The 21,652-nt window shown below is 43.1% G+C and overlaps 1 protein-coding gene across 2 annotated transcripts in view; it reads right to left on the bottom strand.

Annotated features, from left to right (window-relative positions):
- Nucleotides 1-19,130, bottom strand: part of LOC147106115 (adiponectin receptor protein 2-like) — a 106,504-nt gene extending 87,374 nt beyond the window's left edge. The window contains exons 1-2 of one of the 2 annotated variants that reach the window (XM_086008896.1): nt 18,844-19,130; nt 7,548-7,785 (exon numbers count right to left, since the gene is read on the bottom strand). In XM_086008896.1, coding sequence (XP_085865022.1) covers nt 7,548-7,637 — 90 coding nt within the window. In that variant the 5' untranslated portion in view covers nt 7,638-7,785; nt 18,844-19,130. Of the gene's footprint in view, nt 1-7,547; nt 7,786-18,522; nt 18,824-18,843 lie in introns of those variants that run through there. The other variant, XM_086008897.1, reaches the window with a different exon arrangement.
- Nucleotides 19,131-21,652: the final 2,522 nt, after the last annotated feature.

Raw genomic sequence — 21,652 nt, 5'->3', positions numbered from 1 at the left:
ACTAGCTGCCAAATTCACCAATTTCCTTTGTAATGGGGAAAATTCTCCCTGTTCTCAACATCTTTCCTATATTCAGTTATAGTACACATCTGGCATTGGAGTAACAGAAAATTTTGCATCATATGAACACCAAACTTGCACTATAATGCAATTGCTCAGAAAATAACAGTGAGGTATCAATAATCAGAATAAGTGTCCTAACTATAATGCAGCCAGTGCGGAGATGGCTTTAAATTTACAGATTAAAAAGTGCTCATGCAGACCGTTGAAACTTCTTTAAATAAAAAGGAACAGATGGAGCTAGCCCAATGATTCTGTGCATAGGTGCACTGCATGATATAGTACTCAACCACAGAGACCAAGATCATCCTAGATTAAACCCTGATGTAGGCTTGGCGGATCTCAACCAGGGTGGCAGTGGGGTTGCAACAATTGACCCGAATGTTCCAATCTTTGGGGAGAAAAGAGGTGGAAGAATTTTTATTTAAAAAAATAGGATTCCCACATCTAGGGGTCAAAATTCTCCAGCATAATAATTTTAGCAAAAATGTCATGCAGACTTTTCTGCTAAAATTATTGGCAGAAGGAATTTAACACCTATGATCACTATCCACAGGCCTTTGCTGGTGACCACGTGTGAACAGCAACAGACTTGACTGTAATGCATTCCAAACAGATTGCTGGCACTCATTATCTGGACTCACATCTGAAGAATGACCACATAGACAATACACCGGAAAGCAGTCCACACCTGTGGAACTAAAAAAAGTATACGGTACTACCTTCCAGAGAGAAGTTGCGAAAATTGAGGAGGGATGGTAAACAAGATGAACTACTCTCTAGTAAGGGTTAAGTGAAATGTGCAATGCACAATTTGAGTTTGAGAACAATGAATAAAACATGTGATGTTAAAAATACAATCTTTTTGCATTTCAACTTTCTGCACTCAATTTATTCTATATACTTCCTGGATCATAAAAACAGTGTCAGACAAGATGTAAACAAACACATTACCGGTCTAGGTACCTACACAAGTAATGATCAAGCTGGAACACCAAATAACAGTTTGTATTTACAGCAAGTAGAAAAAGATCTATAAGGCTGAATTGGAAAGCATGAGCCCTACAAGAATGCAGCAATGGGCACTGGCAGGACACTGTTGTTATCCGAGGATTCCAGCTATCTGTGGAGTGGATAAAAATCAGCAGTATTGTGTTCTAAAACAAACCGGCATCCTTGTTGAAATTCCAGGACTCACTTTCAGTTTATCATTTCAGAGATAATGAAGGCAACTATTCCACAACTGATTTACTGAAAAATTACTTGTCTTCATTGTGCTACGCCTACAGAATTTTAATATATTGAAAATATCTTAATATTTACAATTAGGGGGAATTTTCATTTCCATTTCAAATACTACAGAATTTCAACATCCTCTTTGACAAGTCTCTAAGGATGTGTTTATTCTGTAACTCTAGCACAGCCATGAAGCACTTTGCAGCGATACTAACTATGCAGAATTACTCTGGAATCCGGTCCTGTCCCTAGAGGAAGTGGGCTCAAATTACAGGGGTTTCACACTGCCTGGAGTACATTGTTCAACCTAGTTTAAAAAAAAAGGTACTAAAGGGTCTTTTTTTTTAAAACTTAGAATTGATTTAAATGTTTACAGAGCACAGGTATTCCCTGATGCACTCAAGATATTTAAAATATAATGGTTAGGAGGAGAGCACAAAGTTTTGCATCGTTGAAACGGATACTGCAGCTCCCAATTATCAGTACATAATTTACCATTTAAAAATGTGTTTGAATTAACGTCACTAATTGGCAGAGTGGCAAATGTTGAGCATTTATATAAATGAGGTTTCAAAAGAAACATCATTCTTGGCCAGTGAGGTGCCACAGCCTATTCACAACAATGAGCAATAAAGGTGCCTTCCGACAGGCAGAGTATTATTGACTGGATAAATGGGTGACAGTTCTAAACTTAACATAGCAAATATAGCCAGTAAGAACTAACATTGATCGCAAATGCTCCCACTGCCAATATTGCCTTGCACAAACACAGACAACAGAACCCAACTGATTAGAGACCCTCAACAGGACCCTTATGGCGTTTACAAACATGCAGTAACCACTGCTGTCAAGCGCAAACTTGCACAACATAGGGTACTTGCCTAGCATTACCATACCTTGCTGAACTCTGTTACACCATGCTCCCACTGTTCATAGATGAAGCAGAATTATATTCAAACTTAACCATAAAATTAGATAACTCAGCTACGAATCATTTGGAAAACTGCTAAAGCAGTACAACTAAACGATCAGCGACAGCAAAATTAAGAAAAACCAAATTGCCAGTGCCAAGACTGACAGCCCCATTCCCCATCAGCAGCAGACTTTGTGTTAAAGAAAATGGGAGAATAGAGCTAAGGTCTCAAGTTGCTAAAGTCAGTGTTCTGACCCAAAGGCTGTAGAGTGCCCAGCAGAAGCACAAGATACTGAAGCTTACGTTGAGGTTGGTTCACAGAATCACAGAAACCCCACAGTGCAGATAGAGGCCATTTCGGCCCATCGAGCCTGCACCGACACATATCCCACCCGATCCCCGTAACCCCTACACCAACACATATCCCACCCTATCCCCGTAACCCCACGTATTTAATCCCCCGAACACTAAGGGTCAATTTTATCATAGCCAATCAACCTAACCCGCACATCTTTGCAACCTAACCCGAACACTGATGGGCTATCGCGCCTGCCACTGCCTACTGTGGAGGAAGCACCAGCAGTGGACCCTATCGAGATATTTTATTCGTCGATAATTGAACGATTGCCAGTAACAAACGCGGATATAGAGAAGGAGACCCGCAATGATCCGACGCTGTCACGGGTATATGAATTGACCGTGAGGGGATGGCCAACACATGGCGACTCACTGTTGCCAGCATTCTCATCCAGAAGAGAACAGCTGTCAGTATGCCAAGGGACAGTGATGTGTGGATCCAGAGTGGTGATTCCACCCAAGTTAAGGGAGAGAGTGCTAAATGAGCTACATGAAGGTCATCTGGGGGGAGTGAAAATGAAAAGCCTAGCTAGAGCTCATGTGTGGTGGCCGGGAATCGATAAACAAATCGAAGACCTAACTAAGAGCTGCTTAGGATGCCAGAAGGTCCAAAATGCACCACCACATGCCCCTCTACACCCATGGGAGTGGCCCTCCTCTCCATGGCAACGGGTGCACATTGATTTCGCTGGTCCATTCATGGACTCAATGTTCTTAATAGCAGTGGATGCTCATTCAAAGTGGCCTGAGGTGATAAAGATGTCTTCAACCACTACAGAGAAAACAATTGCAGTCCTACGGACCATATTTGCCAGAAACGGGTTGCCAGAGCAGATCTGCTCTGATAATGGACCACAGTTTGTGTCCGACGAGTTCCAAAAATTTATGAGAAGGAATGGGGTAAGGCATTACACATCCGCCCCGTATCATCCAGCCACCAATGGATTGGCTGAGAGGTTCGTACAAACCTTTAAGAAGGCGATAAAGGCCATGTGCGACGAGGAAATTCCACTACAGCATAAGATGGACAATTTCTTATTAGCCTACCGAAACGCGACACATGCAGTTACCAACCAGACCCCGGCCATGATGTTCTTTAACCGAAGGTTGAGATCGCGTCTGGACTTGCTCAGACCAAATGTGCGAAGGAGGACAAACAATTCCAGCACATCAACGAGAAGCCGACAAGGAGCTTCAATGTAGGGCAACCAGTCTTGGCCCGGGACTATCGAACAGAGAAGTGGCAACCCGGAACGATATGTACAAGGCAGGGGCCATTAATGTACACAGTGGATGTCGGGGAGAACATTGTGAGACGCCACGTCGATCAGATCTTAGCATCACAGGAATGCGTCAACCCCATGTCTCGAGTACCTGGGGATGAACCCAACATACCGGTAGTATCTACTTCAGACCCAGTAGCAGTGGAACCCGATCAACTACCCGATGAAAGGCGGTCAGAATTGCCTCTGCACCAAGAACAAGAACCTCCGGAAAGGCGCTATCCCGAAAGGGTCAGGAAGCCGCCCCAAAGACTGAATCTATAAATGGACTTTTGCTATTGAATGTACATGTAAAATGTAATTGTTATTTGAATATTAAGGGGGTATTATTAATCTAAAAAGGGAGGAATTGTAGTGTATGTGCTTTAAGTCAGAACTACTTTTTACAACTCCTGTATACTGTGGTACCGGCAGTGACCACACCGGTATATAAGCTGTGCGCATGCCTCTGTACCCCAGTCTAGAGATTACCCTCCTCCAGTAAAGACCTGTTACTTGTTTATATACAGCATCCGTGTAATTATTTATCCACTGAACCACGGATCTAACAAGATGGTACTCAGTAAAATAATGGGACTTAAGGTGGATAAATCCCCCGGACCTGATGGCCGACATCCTAGGGTCTTGAGAGAAGTGAGGTAGGGATTGTGGATGCAGTGGTGATTATTTTCCAGAACTCCCTGGACTCAGGAAAGGTCCCAGCAGATTGGAAAACTGCTAATGTAACACCCTTATTTAAGAAGGGAAGTAGACAAAAAGCTGGAAACTATACACCAGTTAGCCTAACATCTGTGGTTGGCAAAATGTTGGAGTTCATTATTAAGGAAACAGTAACAGAGCATTTGGATAAACATAATTTAATAGGACAGAGTCAGCATGGTTTTATGAAGGGGAAGTCATGTTTGACAAATTTGCTCGAATTCTTTGAGGATGTAACATACAGGGTGGATAAAGGGGAACCAGTGGATGTAGTGTATTTGGACTTCCAAAAGGCATTTGACAAGGTTCCACACAAAAGATTACTGATCAAGATAAGAAATCACAGGATTGGGGGTAATATACTGGCATGGATGGAAGATTGGCTATCTAACAGAAAACAAAGAGTTGGGATAAATGGTTCATTCTCGGGCTGGCAATCAGTAACTAGTGGTGTTCCGCAGGGGTCAGTGCTGGGACCCCAACTCTTTACAATCTATATTAACGATTTGGAGGAAGGGACCAAGTGCAACATATCCAAGTTTGCCGACGATACAAAGATGGGAGGGAAAGCAGTGAGTGAGGAGGACATAAAAAACCTGCAAAAGGACATAGACAGGCTAAGTGAGTGGGCAGAGATTTGGCAGATGCAATATAATGTTGGAAAGTGTGAGGTTATGCACTTTGGCAGAAAAAAATCAAAGAGCAAGTTATTATCTAAATGGAGAGAAATTGCAAAGTGCTACAGTACAAAGGGATCTGGGGGTCCTGGTGCATGAAGCACAAAAAGTTAGTATGCAGGTGATCAGGAAGGCCAATGGAATCTTGGCTTTTATTGCAAGGGGGATGGAGTATAAAAACAGGGAAGTCTTGCTGCAGTTATACAGGGTATTGGTGAGGCCACACCTGGAATATTGCGTGCAGTTTTGGTTTCCATATTTAAGAAAAGATATACTTGCTCTCGAGGCGGTTCAGAGAAGGTTCACTCGGTTGATTCCGGAGATGAGGGGGTTGACGTATGAGGAAAGGTTGAGTAGGTTGGGACTCTACTCGTTGGAGTTCAGAAGAATGAGAGGCGATCTTATCGAAACATATAAGATTGTGAGGGGGCTTAATCGGGTGGATGCGGTGAGGATGTTTCCACTGATGGGTGAGACTAGAACTAGGGGGCATAATCTCCCTTTCAAAACTGAGATGAGGAGAAACTTCTTCACTCAGAGGGTAGTAAATCTATGGAATTCGCTACCCCAGAGAGCTGTGGAAGCTGCAACATTAAATAAATTTAAATTGGAGATAGACAGTTTCCTAGCAGATAAGGGAATTAGGGGTTACGGGGAGAGGGCAGGGAAGTGGACGTGAGTCTAGATTCGGATCAGCCATGATCCTATTGAATGGCGGAGCAGGCCCGAGGGGCCGTATGGCCTACTCCTGCTCCTACTTCTTATGTTCTTATGTTCTTTTATGTTCTCCCATTCCGCTCGAGCGCCAAATACATTCCCTTCATCCTCCCTGCAGCCCCACTGTATTAAAATAAAGACTGATTACACCTTGTCCCACTCAAACTCATTCTTTCCACAGGACTTTAGTGCAGTTGCTACAAAGCAAATGCTCACAACTTTACTAATCTGGCTGCAGATTTTTCCTGTCGTCAGTGGAAGCAATGTCAAACTTGGACTGAGATCGTAGCCTGCCTGTGGCCAAAATAAATTTTTAGTCTCAACTGCAAACACCAACAGGACAAGGGGTCCGAGACACTGCTCCTAGTTCTCATCTCACTGAGTACTTACAGTACCAATCCTTGATTTTCTCACCAGGTTTCCAAATTTGGCCTTTTGGCATTGAATCTTTTAAGGTTAGGAAAAGACTTTGCACACCACCTTCAGTCCTGGAACTTCAGTCTTATTGCCATGCACTCCCAGACCAATGACTTCCCGTTAAAAGTGTAGGTAAGTTTATCAGGTTTCTGCCGGCATATGCCAAACCCACCACTTCACAAACACCTTTCTTAATTGCTGCCACCAAACTCACATGCCTTTTCACTACTACCAAACTCTCCCACTACGCTGCCACTCTTGCACCCATCCATCTTACTGCTAGAATGGATGTGGGCACTGTACCCCCATCCATTCAGATATAAACCCAGAATAAAATCTTCCCAGTTAGCGCTGGAAGTACTTGGGTTTAGGGTAGAGCCTGGATGAATTAATTTCAAGGCCGATTATTCCATTGAAAGAGATTATTTAAAGGGGGAGGCTATGCACCAGATGAAAGAGGGACAGCTTTGATATGGGTGCAAACAGACACATTTCATGACATGCATTATGTATGCTTATAGGTTTCATTAGTGAAAAGATTTTAGATTTATGAAAATTACATTGGTAGATCAACACCAACTTGTTATATTTTTAATAAATTACTCTACTCTCATTGTGAGTTTGACCAAGCACTTGGGTCATCCTAAAGGTTGTTGGGTAGAATGTGTCCTAACAAAATCCACTTTCAGTAAACTACAATGTATTTAGTATATGGTTTGTAAAATTCCTTATCCAAGAATAATATTCTCAAAATTATCTAATTTTACGCTTTAGAACACATTAGAAACAAACCCCAATTTCATGTAAACCAGATTTGTCTGTTGTTTTAAAATTAAATCACTGAATAACTGATAAAGGATCCAATACTGGTTTGTCAGTGGGTACTTTTCACTTTTGCAACAAGAACATTTCAATCAAAACATAAGAAAACTCTTGGTGAACTGTTGCAGTGTTAAACTATACTGAAAATAATATTCATAAAGATAAAGAGGGTAGCTAGTTGTTCATTTTCATCATTCAACACAGGACATTGCAATCTCTAGACCTTCCAGCAACCAACAAGTAAACTCCCATGTAATTTAAATTATATTTGAAAGTATCCATCATGCTTTTAATGGGTCAAACATAAGTTTAAATTACTGACAAAATAACATGTTACAGTATTACCAATTTGCATTTTATACTCACATCCAGCAAGTCAGAATCATGATTCACAAATGGATTCACTTCATTCAACTCAGAGCTTGGAGTATCACACTGTTTTTCTTGAGATGACATCAGGTTTCTTACTCCTTCCCTCCGATTCCTTAAGCCTGAGCTTAGGTTCTCGTCTAACCGTGGGCCTTCCAGTTTGTCAACAATATAAAGTACTTCTTTAAAAATAACTGGTTATTTTTTGTTCAGAAATGCAGTTGATTTCAAAAACCTGTTTAAGAAGAAGAGACAAATTTAGTTTTTATTCTGTATTAACAAGTTGTTATTCTTAAGATGTGCAGTAAGCTAATACTTTATTGATACTATGGCTATCTTTTTTGCTATCATACAAAAGAGAAAGACTGATTTTAATAGTTAACTTCTCAGGCATTCTCGATCAGTGTGATGATGAAGGGGTCCAAACTATTTAATTGCCATTCTGGATTAAAGGCCTGATGCTGATGCTCGCAAGGATCACCCCCCCACTTCAAAACACTACGCCTGCTATGGGTGATGCTGAGCAACAGTCGGCTACGTGTCCATTTGGGCAACAAAGTCAGCTTGCCCTGGTTCAACAACAGACCGAGTACCACCAACAAAGTGGTCAAATTTGCATATGCGGATGACCTTGCCCTGGCAACGCAAGCAGCCACCTTCAACGGCATCGAGTCCACCTTGAACAGGAACTTAAACATCATGGAGGTATACTTCTGGAAATGGAAGCTCAAGCCAAACCCCCACAAAACAACAGTCCCTGCATTCCATCTTGAGAACAGGAACGCGAAGCGCATCCTGAAAGTAACCTTCTGCAGCAACACTGTGCGACATAACCCCACTCCGATCTATCTCGGGGTAAAGCTGGACCACACGCTAACCTTCCACAACCACCTGAAGAAGGTAAGCCAAGACAAAGACAAGGACCAACTTTGTCCAGAAACTGTCAAGCACAAGCTGGGGAGCATCAGCGCTATGGACATCAGTGTTGGCCCTTGTGTACTTGGTAGTTGATGAGACTTCAACCCTGATGATGCTTGGAAAGCCAAATGGTGTTCACAAGAAGCCACGTGAAAGAGCAGACACGGAAGATCCCAGGCTTCAATCTTCTGTGAATTATGGGTAGCCCTAAACCGCATCTACACAAACTACGGCAGATGCGAATACTTGATGCACAAATGGAGAATTTAAAACTTTCCAGTGTGCGACCGTGGTCACCCAGAACAGACCATGGAAGATACAACGATTCAATGGCCAGTTCACAAATACAAAGGAAGCATCACAGCAATACGCTCCGCTACTCCTGAAGCAATTATCTGGCTTAACCACCTTAACCACCAATTATAATTGTTGTTCTACATCAGCCATTCGAAGTGCCTGTAGTAGTATTCATTGTCATGATAAAAGTCTCTCTTCCCAAATCTCCTCTCTTCATGGCACTGATTTTTGCTATGGTACAGGTCTCTAGGTGTCAGCAGCCCTCTGGTATTTTGTTCAAGTTGCCATACTTTAGGTGTAAACTTAGAGTGTCAGCAGACTAGTGCACCATGGAAGGGCATCACAGATACTTTCAGCACTTTCTAACAGGGATCACTGGATAGCAATTAGTAGCAAGAACCCTGCTTATTTACCGCCTGCCTATCCCAGGGACAGTGAAGCCAAATACCAGAATGCAATTTAATAAAAAGGGAATTTGACTGTAAATCAGTGGCCCTGTGTTATTCCCAATCTGCCACAACAGAATTTCACTACTATGTCTACTACTCTGTTAAAAAAAAAAACGTATCAATCCCACACGAGATGAGCAATCTCAGCAAAGACTGGGAATCAAACCTAGGACCTATGATCAACATGCCTTTGCATTATACTAGAGAAAAATCGAGAGAGAGACAGACAGATAGACACAAACACACATACAGGAACCAATCGCAAAACACCAAATTAAATGTTTACAAAGATCCATTAGAAATCATAAACCAATACTGTCTCAGGCACACGGGATCTCCCCTCCAGCCACCCACTGCTATGAGGCCCGTGACCACTCCTCACCTCACCACTGAGACACACCAGGAATTCATCGAGACAAACCTCTCATTCCTTGTTCTACCAAAGCTTTGATGCCAGATCAAAGGAGCCCCCATGCTACCAAACCCTATGACAACTCCCTAGTGCTACCAAAGCACAGGACTACCCCAAAGAGTTGCTAAACCTCATTTCCCCTTGCAAGTACTGCCAAATATCAGATACCTACCTCATAGGATTCATTTTGCACATCATCTTGCTATGTATTCTCAACTTTAAATATGGTAAGAGATAAAAATGAAACACATAGGTAATGGTATCTATAACATGTAAAGGCCATTGCTATAGTTTTTAGTGTAATAGACACGGTGGTGAAATTCAATCCCCAAAGCATCAGTAAAAATACCAGAATACAATTTAATAAAAATGGAATTTGACTGTAAATCAGTGGCCCTGTTATTCCCAATATGGTGCAAACAGCCCTACTATTATACAGCAACTAATCTTTTTGATTCACTGAGCAACGCTACAAAGGAATCTGTTGTAATACATAAAAAATCTTGCATCTGCACAAACTCCCCAACACTTTTCCCCTCCCATTATAAATTCCTATGTCAACATTTAAAATGGAAACTGCTTACGGAAACATTTATAATGGGAATTTATATGTAAACAGTTTCAATAGGAATCCCAATGTAACTGCAAGCCTCCCACCACTGGTGGCACTGGGGCACGCGTTGCCTAGCTCCTCTCTGTTTTCTCCTTCATTTCACAGGTAAATTTGATTTTAATTTCATTATCACTTTTTTTTTAATGTAATTTACTTATTTTCATTATTTATGCTGTCTGGCTCTTCCACTCGCCTCGAACAACTCTCCCAAATTTTTATACACTGTACTTCTGGCCCCGCTCCACCTGCCTCCATCACTGACTCCATTTAAGTCTCGTTCTCTCCATGCCCTGCTTTTTTTTTTTTTTTTTAAAAAGAGCCTGTGGACCAGCTCCTTGCTAGCTGGCCATTTTAAAGAAAATCGACTTCGGGCCTACAGCTCCGTTCTGCTCCTGTTAACTGAATCCCATGGCTCCATTCCTTGCTGACTGGTTCTTTAAAAACATTTTAAACTTAAGAGCCTGTAGCCCAGCCTCCCTCAAAAAAAATTCACCTATGCAGCCCTGTCCAAGCCCGTAACTCACTTCCTGATGTCACTGAAAAAAAGTTTTAGCAATTCAGCCCCCGATATTGGCTTTAAAAAATACAAATTATAGTCTCATCATGAACTCACAGACTGCTGTACCTGTGGAAAAAACCCCACAAATGCACAAACTAGACATGGTCTGTGTTCACACCTACATAAATCTCTCTTTAAATGCAGCTCCATCGGGAACCACTCTCCACTCTTCCTGGCTCCAGTTCGAAAAGAAAATGTAAAATGTTGCCCTGCTCTTTACTCTTTGCCCAGCTAAAGATTTTACCTGCTCCCCATATACTACCTCCATTTCAAATCCAGCATCATCCAGCCCTGAAAATAAAATTACAGCCTTACTCCCAGATGTGCTACTAGCTGGAAATAAAAAATTCTAAAACTCCAGCCCCATTCCCTCCTCTGCGATATGGACTCATTAATTTCAACAACTGTTTGCTGCTCCTAACTTTTAAAAAATAAATCTGCAGCTTCACTGCTAACAGTACTCCCTGCTGAAAAAAATTACATTAACAACCTATCATAAAATCTCTCATGCTCCAACTGACCATGACCAACCCAATGGAAAATTCACATAAATTTACAAAAGGAACACAGGAGCATCTGAAAAATGATTAAAATGTGACCATGATAGTGTCTGTATCAATAGGCCTTCAAATACCTATAGTTAAAAGTGACCTTTGCATAGTGTGGATTAATACATTTTAGTAAAGTAAACATGCATCAGGAAATTACAAAAATGACACCAAGTTTGATTAAAGCAAATAAAAATAAAAATAAAAAATGCACAGTATGTTCCTCAGCATCTAAAAGAGAAAAGATAGGTTAAATGATTCAGGTGGGACTTTTCATCAGAACTCCGCTCTGATTAGACAATCTTCTAATCCAGAGCAAGAACACGATGTCACTCATCCTCTTGACGATCCGTAAAGTAGCCAGTTAAGACAAGACACATTACAGATACTGTGGAAAAACTTCTTTGCTGATAAATATATACGTTAAAATATATCTTCCCCAAACCAGTCTAGAATCATAGAACGGTTACAGCACAGGAAGGAGGCCATTCGGCCCATGCCGGCTCTCTGCAAGAGCACTTCAGCTAGTCCCACTCCCCCGCCCTTTCCCCATAGCCGTGCAATTTGTTTTCCTTCAGGTACTTATCCAATTCCCTTTTGAAAGCCACGATTGAGTCTGCCTCCACCACCCTTTCAGGCAGTACATTCCAGATCCTAACCACCTGCTGCGTAAAAAAGTTTTTCCTCATGTCGCCTTTGGTTCTTTTGCCAAACACCTTAAGTCTATCCTCTGCAATAATGCAATTACACACTACAAAAGCTTTTGATATTCAACTAGTGCATGGCTTCATGGCCATTTGAGCCAATTATAAATCTAACACAAAAATGTCAAACTACTCCTGTATTATATGAAGACTGAAAGATAATTGTGTTGTAAAACTATTATGTAAAACTTACTACAGGAAACTCTCAATTTACCGGCACCCAAACAACCGGAAATCTCGGTTAACCAGCAAAATTCAGGAGTAGGTTCAGTTAAGTTTTTCTTCATATTAGTGGCCGTTTCTTGATTCTTGGCTGTGTAATCGGGGGTTTCTGCACTTGTTGCTAAGCAACAGGGACGCTTGGTCTGTGGCCGGGGTTCTTCCAGCTGTTGCTAAGCAACAGGGAAGCTTGGATTTGTTGCTGTGTACGGCGCTCTCGTACCTTTTAACTATAACTCTCTGTAATCCAGACTTTTTGATAAACCGGCACCACGCCGGTCCCGTCAGCGCCGGATAAAAAAGTGTTTCCTGTACATTTTTAATGCACACCATAGACCGAGATAAATGGGTAGTCCCACCCAGCTGCACTCACCTGGTTCCATTCTTATCTGTCCAGTCGTAGCCAGAGAATCACCTGTAATGGCTTTTCTTCCTGCACGGTTACCTCTGGTGTCCCCCAAGGATCTATCCTTGGCCCCCTATTTCTCATCTACATGCTGCCCCTCGGCGACATCCACATGTACGCTGACGACACACAGCTCTACCTCACCACCACCTCTCCCAACCCCTCCACTGTCTATAAATTGTCACACTGCTTGTCCGACATCCAGTACTGAATGAGCAGAAATTTCCTCCAACTAAATATTGGGAAGACCAAAACCATTGGCCCGCGATCTCTGTGGAATCGATTTCACCTTTCCCAACATTTATTTCATTCTGGTGCCACCTATTAGGAGATCTCTGGCGCCCAGCAACAGTGATGTCATCAAGCAGGCTAAGCAGCCAATCACCTTGAAGTAGTCTCACAGACAGCAAACCAGGAAGTAAAAAGCACTGATTATCCTTCACATTTTACAGACAGCAAAATAAAGATTGGGACACACACATGGAACTAAGATAGAAGCTGAAATATCAAAAAACTTTTTTTTTTTTTTTTAATCTATGGAATTTGTATCATAATGGAGAAATTTGGCATTCCACAAATATGAAATTAGTTTTTCAGGGCCAGAGAGGTTGTTCAGCAGTAATTATGACTTGGTACACCATTAAAAACCCAGTTATACCTTATTCAACAAGGCTTTTGGGGTTTCTTTTACACCGAGATTAGAGCATAAAAAGTGAAAGTGTACGTCAATTCAAGTGGTTACTAAGATTTCCATCTGCGAGAAGGTCAACTGTTCCTGCACCCTGTGGAGGAGCGGGGAATCACTGTCAGAAACAAGAAACATCTGGAGCTCTGCGTTTAACTGCACATGTGTGGACGCCAGAAGTTACTGTCAGTTTCATAGAGTAATGACAGCGAACACTGACAGTTGCGCATTCACCCTCCTTAAACTTGAGGTCATCCAAAACTCTGCTGCCCCTATCCTAACTCGCACCAAGTCCCATTCACCCATCACCCCTGTGCTCGCTGACCTACATTGGCTCCCGGTTAAACGACGCCTCAATTTTAAAATTCTCATCCTTGTTCGCAAATCTCTCCATAGCCTCGCCCCTTCCTGTCTGTAACCTCCTCCAGCCCTACAACCCTCCAAGATATCTGCACTGCTCCAATTCTGGCCTCTTGAGCATCCCCAATTTTAATCGCTCCACCATTAGCAACCATACCTTCAGCTGCCAAGACCCTAAGCTCTGGAATTCCCTCCAAAAACCTCTTCGCCTGTCTACCCTCCTTTAAGACACTCCTCAAAACCTACCTTTTTGACCAAGCTGTTGGTCATCTACCCTAATATCTCCATGTGGCTCGGTGTCAAATTTGTTTGAGAATGTTCCTGTGAAGTGCCTTGGGATATTTTACTACATTAAAGTTGCTATATAAATACAAGTTGTTGTTGTTGTTAATATGTAGGTGACCCAATCATATACAAAACAGCCTCTGCACAAAAAGTCAGAATATGTTGTTTCACAAACATGCAGTATTTTACAATAAATGTCAGTAAGTCATTACCAAATAATGCCTCACTTAGAAAGCACTTCACAATCTGGACAACTAACAATGTAATAAAACAGACAAAAAAATGTTAGGAGTAAAATTGGCTAGGAGCCTGAAGTTTACAGGTCATTGGGTTGTAATGTGTATTTATGAGCTCTAATCAATAGGGGTAATAAATTCTATTAACCCTTCCCAAGCCAAATTTTCAGCAAGTGAACTGCATTAAGTTACGCCTAGAAGACAGAGGTTGGCTACTACCAAAACTGAAATAGACAAGCTTAACACACAAATGTAAAAGGACTTAGCTAGTACAATGAACGAACATAAACACGCGACATTGTTAAATTACTTGTCTGCACTGCTAATGTGGCTTAGACATTGATCATTAGGTCTGAATGATTGCTACTCAGATAAATCTAATCACATTTTAAGTTTCTCAAAAGTTAAGAAATTCATTTTACTGGCTCTCCGGTGTTTCAAGCAAATTAACTTTTGAATTCAACTCTTTTAATTCACAGAACACACTGAAGCTATCTAAAAAGCGAGACTGCAAGTAACAGTATACTGTGATATAATACATTTGCTAAAATTCCATTGCTTACAGCAATTCCCTACATTATAGAGCTTGTAATCCAGTAATGTTATTCTTCCATTTCAAAAATCTCATCTCCCACAAGATTTAGCATGTCAGATTTATTTCACCCAGTATTCCTTTGATTTCTCAGCTTTGTACCTTTATTTTAAGCAATACTCAATACACTAAAATAAAAATACAAAGCAAATATCCAGTCTACTTGAGCACTACTAGACTGATTTTACTGCTTCTATTGTACTGCACAGATGTTAAATTTAGTTTTAACCCTACTCACGATTAACTGAAAGATAAAACCTGTAGAGGGAGAAATTCAGTATAGCCCGCTTGGGGCGCTAACTTCGCCGGGGTGCTAAAAGTAGCGCCTGGAAAAACTAGCGCCCCCGCGCCGGAAATTGGTCAGTTGCGCCCCAAAGGGAAGCGGGGCGCTACTGGAGGCACCCTGCCTCCCTCTTGGGGCACTGCGAGTGAATATCGTGGCGCTACATGCCGCAGCGCCACATGCTGCGGCACGTCGCGCTGCGGTATTGCAGGCCTTCCTCCCCTTCTTAAAGGGGAGGGGCCTTGTGCAGCGTGATCTGGGGCCCAGCTGGGCCCCCGGGGATCGGGAGTGCAGGCAAAAGAGCCCGGCACCCAAGAGAAGTGCCGGGCTCTTGGAGCGCAGCCGGCACTCCGCAAGAGGGGGGGGGGGGAGTCCGGAGGCCAGGGACGGGAGCACAGGCAGGTGCTGGCAGGCGGCCAACAACAAAAATGGCCACCCCGCACCTCGCCTTTAATTTGCGCCTCCCCGGCCGCAGGTATGTCACTCTGACCCTGTCGGACATAGCGTCCGGCGGTAAATCAGGGGGCGCTCCCAAAGATCGTGGCTGGGGCGTGAGCAGGGCGCTGAACACACCGATGAAGTCATCGCCAGCGGCGCAGCGCTAACGGTTAACGCCACCACTAACCTCCCGCTGAATTTTGCGGGAGGCGTGGGCAGTGCCGCGCCTGGGCGCCAGTTGGTTTGTGCCCCACTTAGCGCCCTCTTAAGGCGATAACGGGTGGCGCAACCAACTGAATTTTTCCCCGGACATTTACTTTGGGTGGACAGCTTAACCACTTTTAATACTCGACAGTGACAGAATGGTCAACTGGATAACTGTTCCTAGTTCTTACCTCTCTCAAATGGGTTACTCATTGGGACTAAAATGTGGTTGTTAAGGAATTGTCCAGTCCATCTTGCGAGTAATTAGTTTTTCCTTGCACCCTCAGAGCAACTTCACCAGGATAGATGTTCAAATTAGATTTATAATCCCTTTATTCAGAACAAAATCTTATTTTTCCTTTACAGGAGTGCCATGCTCAGTTTAAAGTGAGCACCAACATATCTGCATTTTAAACTTTTAAGTACACAATAAATAACTTGTCATTTGCCTCTACACTTCCTCACAACTGCACATGTAGTCTTTGAACCAAGAGGATAACTGCCATTTATTTCTAACATCACCAACATCAGTCTTCAATTTCACCAGCTTAAAATATGTCAACAGCAACAGAATAATAATGGTGCTTTATACATCAATGTTCTGACAGATTTTTATCTCATCACTTGAAATCAACTTGTCCCCACACACACACACACACTCTTAAATTGGGAGTCAACTACAAAAAAAGCTCTAAAACATCTGTTTTTGAAAGCCTGACACCAGGTATGTTAAGCTACAGTACAGACAACGCAAGTTAGTTACTAAAGAACAAAATGATATGGTACGCTTGTATCAACACATAATTTGCTGATTTTGATAAAATTATACAGTACAATTCATTTAATGTGATCACCTAAAGCAAATGCCACTATAATAACAAGGAGGAGATTTTTATTCTGGCTAAAATTAACTACCGCTCACACCAAGCCTATTAGTTTCTAACAATTTCACTTGTGGATTTGGTAGTTCAATTTTTGGGGGTACATATATAACAAAGGAATGTTTAGGAGTATTATACAACTAGATTAAGCAAATCATCCATTTTATATTCACTAAAAACAAGTCACTGATCATAGCACCATTGGACATAATGGACTAAGCATTACAGTCATTCAGCTTCTCAGAAATGATTAAATACATTTCTCCTTCAAGATTAATTATAAAACTTATGCACAGCAAACTATTCTGAACTTCTGATGCACCAACTTCCAGCTCATGTGTTTTGTAGGCACAACAAAAAGATTTATAACTTTTTCCAATTGTGCCCTAAAGCAACACACGTTGGCATCCAGGTGCATACCTCAAATTTCTCAACCATAGATTAGTAGCAGCAGATTCCTCACTTGGGCCAATGTTAATGGACGTCTATTTTGGATTCTGCATTGTGAAATTAGCAAGAAGTGTTAACATGTGGATAGGTTCACTGTCAGCTTTGATACACCTCCCCACCATGGTTAAATAACCTGCTGACATGTACCATCTCAGCTGAGGAACCGCCACTTCAATGAGGTTCTGGAAGGCTGAATGTCCTGGAAGTATAGTGAACAGTGAGGAGGATCGAGATAGACTTCAAGAAAACATGGACAGGCTGGTGAAATGGGCAGGCACATGGCAGATGAAATTTAATGCAGAAAAGTGCAAAGTGATACATTTTGGTAGGAAGAACAAGGAGAGGCAATATAAACTAATGGGTACAATTCTAAAGGAGGTACATGTGCACAAATCGTTGAAGGTGACAGGGCAGGTTGTTAAAAAAGCATACGGGATCCTGGGCTTCATAAATAGAGGCATAGAGTACAAAAGCAAGGAAGTTATGATGAACCTTTATAAAACACTGGTTCGGCCTCAACTGGAGTATTGTGTCCAATTCTGGTCACCAAACTTTAGGAAGGGTGTGAAGGGCTTAGAGAGGGTGCAGAAAAGATTTACGAGAATGGCTCCAGGGACGAGGGACTTCAGTTACGTGGATAGACTAGAGAAGCTGGGGTTGTTCTCATTGGAGCAGAGAAGGTTGACAGGAGATTTGATAGGAGGTGTTCAAAATCATGATGGGTCTAGACAGAGTAGATCTGGAATGCACTGACTGAAAGGGTGGTGGAAGCAGATTCGACCGTGGCTTTCAAAAGGGAATCCTGAAGGGAAAGAAAATGCAGGGCTACGGGGAAAGGGCGGGGGACTGGGGCTAGCTGAAGTGCTCTGGCAGAGAGTCGGCACGGGTTCAACAGGCTGAATGGCCTCCTTCTGTGCTGTAACCATTCTACGATTCTGTTTACTGTACCCATCCCGACCAAGTCACTGGTTACTAAGATGGCAGGAGATAATTGGACAACAGTGCATCAATGCCAATGCCATCAATTACACTAGAATGTTTACAATCTTACATTTAAAAGTTGCATGCTTCCAGCTCAGTTCCCAGTCCGTTCGGTACTAATCTCCTCATTTAGATTTTTAAAGAGAACGTTTTTTTAAAAATCGAACTAAATGCCAGTGAATTCCAATAATATTACCTACATCAGACTTAAAGGACAATAATGTCTCTCTCATTTTAAAGCCACTGCATCACACAAACCTTACATATGTTACTATAACTTCTGCATCTGTGCCACCTCACGGCTTCTATTTATACCATGTATTTTTTTTTCTTTTTGATTGATCTCGCTCCCCATATTCCGATTCATTCTCTCTCTCTTTCTCAAAGTCTCAAATTTAACGACCAAAAGCAAGAATTAGTGCCTCAACCCCCAAAGATGTCTCTGCATTTACCTGTGTGGCAGCGTTGCGGATGCACATGGGGCATGTGTTGTTTGATATTACTAGTTCACCGGTGTCCCCCGGTCTGTTCTTCCACCTGCCCGCCTCCCCCCTCCTGTCAGTTGGGTCTCTCGCTCGCTCGCGCTTCCTCCTGTCAGTTGGTGTTCTCGCTCGCCCCGCACCCGTTGGCTATCTCAGACCGTTTGACCTCGGCAACAATGAATCCCTCTCGTTCCCAGTCCGTTTGCTCCTAATCTCATCAACCAGATGCAAGCGTCAATGCGGTTACGCCGGCCACTCGTAATTGCTGGCACAGCTGGCTGTTAACATTACCTGTCCGATGAAGAGGCCGTTAATTCTCTGTATGTTCCGCTTCCCTGAAAAACAGAAAAAGAAGAAATCGCTACCCGTCACTGTTCTATATCCTTATCTCTTTTGGTTTGACTCGGTTGCTCCGCGGCGTCAGACATCTCCTGAGCGGCTCGTGACCAATCGGAATGCGCCGTTGGCGCCACGAGGTACATCACTTCCGAAGGCGGCTGGAGGGAGAGGAAGTGGTGAGCTTTCTGGGAGCTGAAGTTCCAGATGTTTTCGTAATCTAAACAATGTAATGGTTTCTCCTATTCACAATATAGCCAGTGGATTCTGAAGTTTTTGATTCACAAAACACATAGCTGTGAACTTATTCAGTCCTTTTGTTTGCTTAAAGGAAGAGCACCAATCCGGAAAACTAGTTAAAAAAATGCCCAACGGCTTCAAAGAAGTTGACAACTCAAGAACGGGCTTGAGATGTGAAAACAACGGGTTTTGTACTATAAATGGTAAATATGCGCAATATTCCTACGCCTTCCCCAAGATTCTCCTCTGCCTTAGTCTTGAACCTGCAGCTTCTTTAGTTTCACTCGTCTCCCCTATGCCCTCGCCAAGCTCACCTTACTAACAAAACCCACATCCCGCTCACTTAACCCCATTCCTACTAAACTGCTAACCACCAGACTTCCCTTCCTGGCCCCTGTGCTAGCTGACATTGAAAATGGTCCCCTCTCCGCAATTACTGTCCTCTTCCCTTTCAAAACAGCCGTCATTATCCTTCTCTTCAAAAAACCCACCCTCGGCCCCGCTGTCCTTGCAAACTACTGCCCCATGTCCAACTTCCTTTTCCTCTCCAAAATCCTTGAGCGTGTTGCCGTTCACCAAAATCCATACCCATCTTTCCCGCAACTCCATGTTTGAATCCAATCAGGTTTCTGCCCCTGCCACAGTGCTGATGTCACGCAAGCTCTGACTGCTGCTATCATGACTGGGTCTACCACCGTCAACCGGGGCTTTCACGGTTTCGCAGCAGGCCAGCAATCTGTGCTCCAACAGATTGCTAGGGATGCTGAGGTGCTGCCCCGGGGGAGTGGCAGTGGGTCAGTTGAGCAGGAATGTGTTGTCCTCTCTCAGGATGACAGCATTCCTGCTCCCATCACTGCCACTCTGCCATTGCCCTTGTTGCTGTCTGTCATCCAGCCAGCCCAGACTGCTGTCGCCCATGCTGAGGTGGTGCAGTTTACAGCCGGGCCTTCCAGGCCCAGAGCTGATCATGGGCATCCTGCAAGGCCATCTCAAGTCTCCTGCACGGACGCTCAGCAGCCTTCCACCAGCCGTGCTGCAGCCATTGGGCCAACACCTCGTAGGAGCACTAGAGTAGGCAAAGGCACAATAACAAGAGGCACTAAGGGATTGCACAAGGGTGAATAGTTAATATTTTTGTTGTAAGTATGTGTTCACTGATTTTTGATAAATTTATTAATTCAATTTAGATTCTTTTGTGGTGTGTCTCATTTCAGCTTTGCACTGTGATATGGCCTGCGACAGGGATGGAATGATGGGGATGTGGTGAGCAACGGGGATCTAGGGTTTAATTCATTCAAACTGCAATCTGATGAGGCGATCACGGACCGCCCTTCCGGAAGACCGATTGAGTGCCTGCCTCCTCCCTCGCTCCTGTTCATCACTGAGAGGGTGCAGAGCATTTTGAGGGGGGAAGGGGAACAGCCAGAAGTCATAGTCCATGTGGGAACCAATGACATAGGAAGGAAAAGGGTTCAGGTCCAGTAGTCAATGTTTCAGGAGCTAGGGAGGAAGTTAAAAAGCAGGACCTCAATTTCTTCCCCAATGTCTCTAAAAGTTTCCCCACCACCGATGTTAGGCTGACTGGCCTGTAATTGCCAGATTTATCCCTCGCCCCTTTTTTAAACGGGTGTAACATTTGCAATCCTCCAGTCCATCTATTTTTATCCTGTCCAATATCGTTACTAACTCCTCCTTTGCTGCTACATTGGCAGCATCCTCTTCTCTAGTGAAGACAGATGCACTGTACTCATTTAGTACCTCAGCTATGCTCTCTGCCTCCACAAGAAGATCTCCTTTTTGGTCCCTTAGTGGCCCCACACTTCCTTTGACTACGCTTTTACTATTTACATGTTTATAAAGACTTTTGGGTTCCCTTTCATGTTAGCTGCTAATCTATTCTCATATTCTCTCCTTTCCCCTCTTATTCACTTTTGTAGATCTCTGTAGTTTCTGTATTCAGCTTGGCTCTCCACTGTATTATGAGCCTTACATTTGTCATAATCCTCCTTTTTCTGTTTCACTTTAACCTCTATGGGGGCAAAATTCATCCCCTTAGTGCCACCCGTTAACGCCAGTAGATGGTACTAATGTGGCATTGAGAGCTGTAACAACAGCTCCTGTCGAATCCAGCACCGCACGCCAAATCGGGACCCCCCCCCCCCCCCAGCGCTGCCGATAACAGTGATCGCCAGGGACTTCAATGCCATGCAGATCGTGACGTCAGTGAGTGTGTAACTCACTGACCGCCCGATCTGCCAAATTGCTTCTCGCCACTTACCTCACCACCTGGAGTTAACAACAACAGGAAGAGCTGGTGTGCAGCACCAGGAAGCCGGCTCCAGGGACGTTATTTAAAGGGATTAGCCCCAATCACTCGCACCTGACAGGTTAGTGAAGTTTCAGTGCCTGTGTGTTAGTTCCTAATACTGCAACAGCTTTATTTCGTGATTTGAAGGTTCTTTGGTATCAGGAGTGTTGTGGCAAGTAGAAAAGTGCAAAATTTATTCTTGAAAGATTCAACCTA

This window comes from Somniosus microcephalus, chromosome 16 (assembly GCF_052327205.1).
Source record: "Somniosus microcephalus isolate GS21.2 chromosome 16, FLI_Smic_1.0, whole genome shotgun sequence".
Lineage (NCBI taxonomy): Eukaryota > Metazoa > Chordata > Chondrichthyes > Squaliformes > Somniosidae > Somniosus > Somniosus microcephalus.
This window is presented reverse-complemented; position numbering and strand designations above follow the sequence as displayed.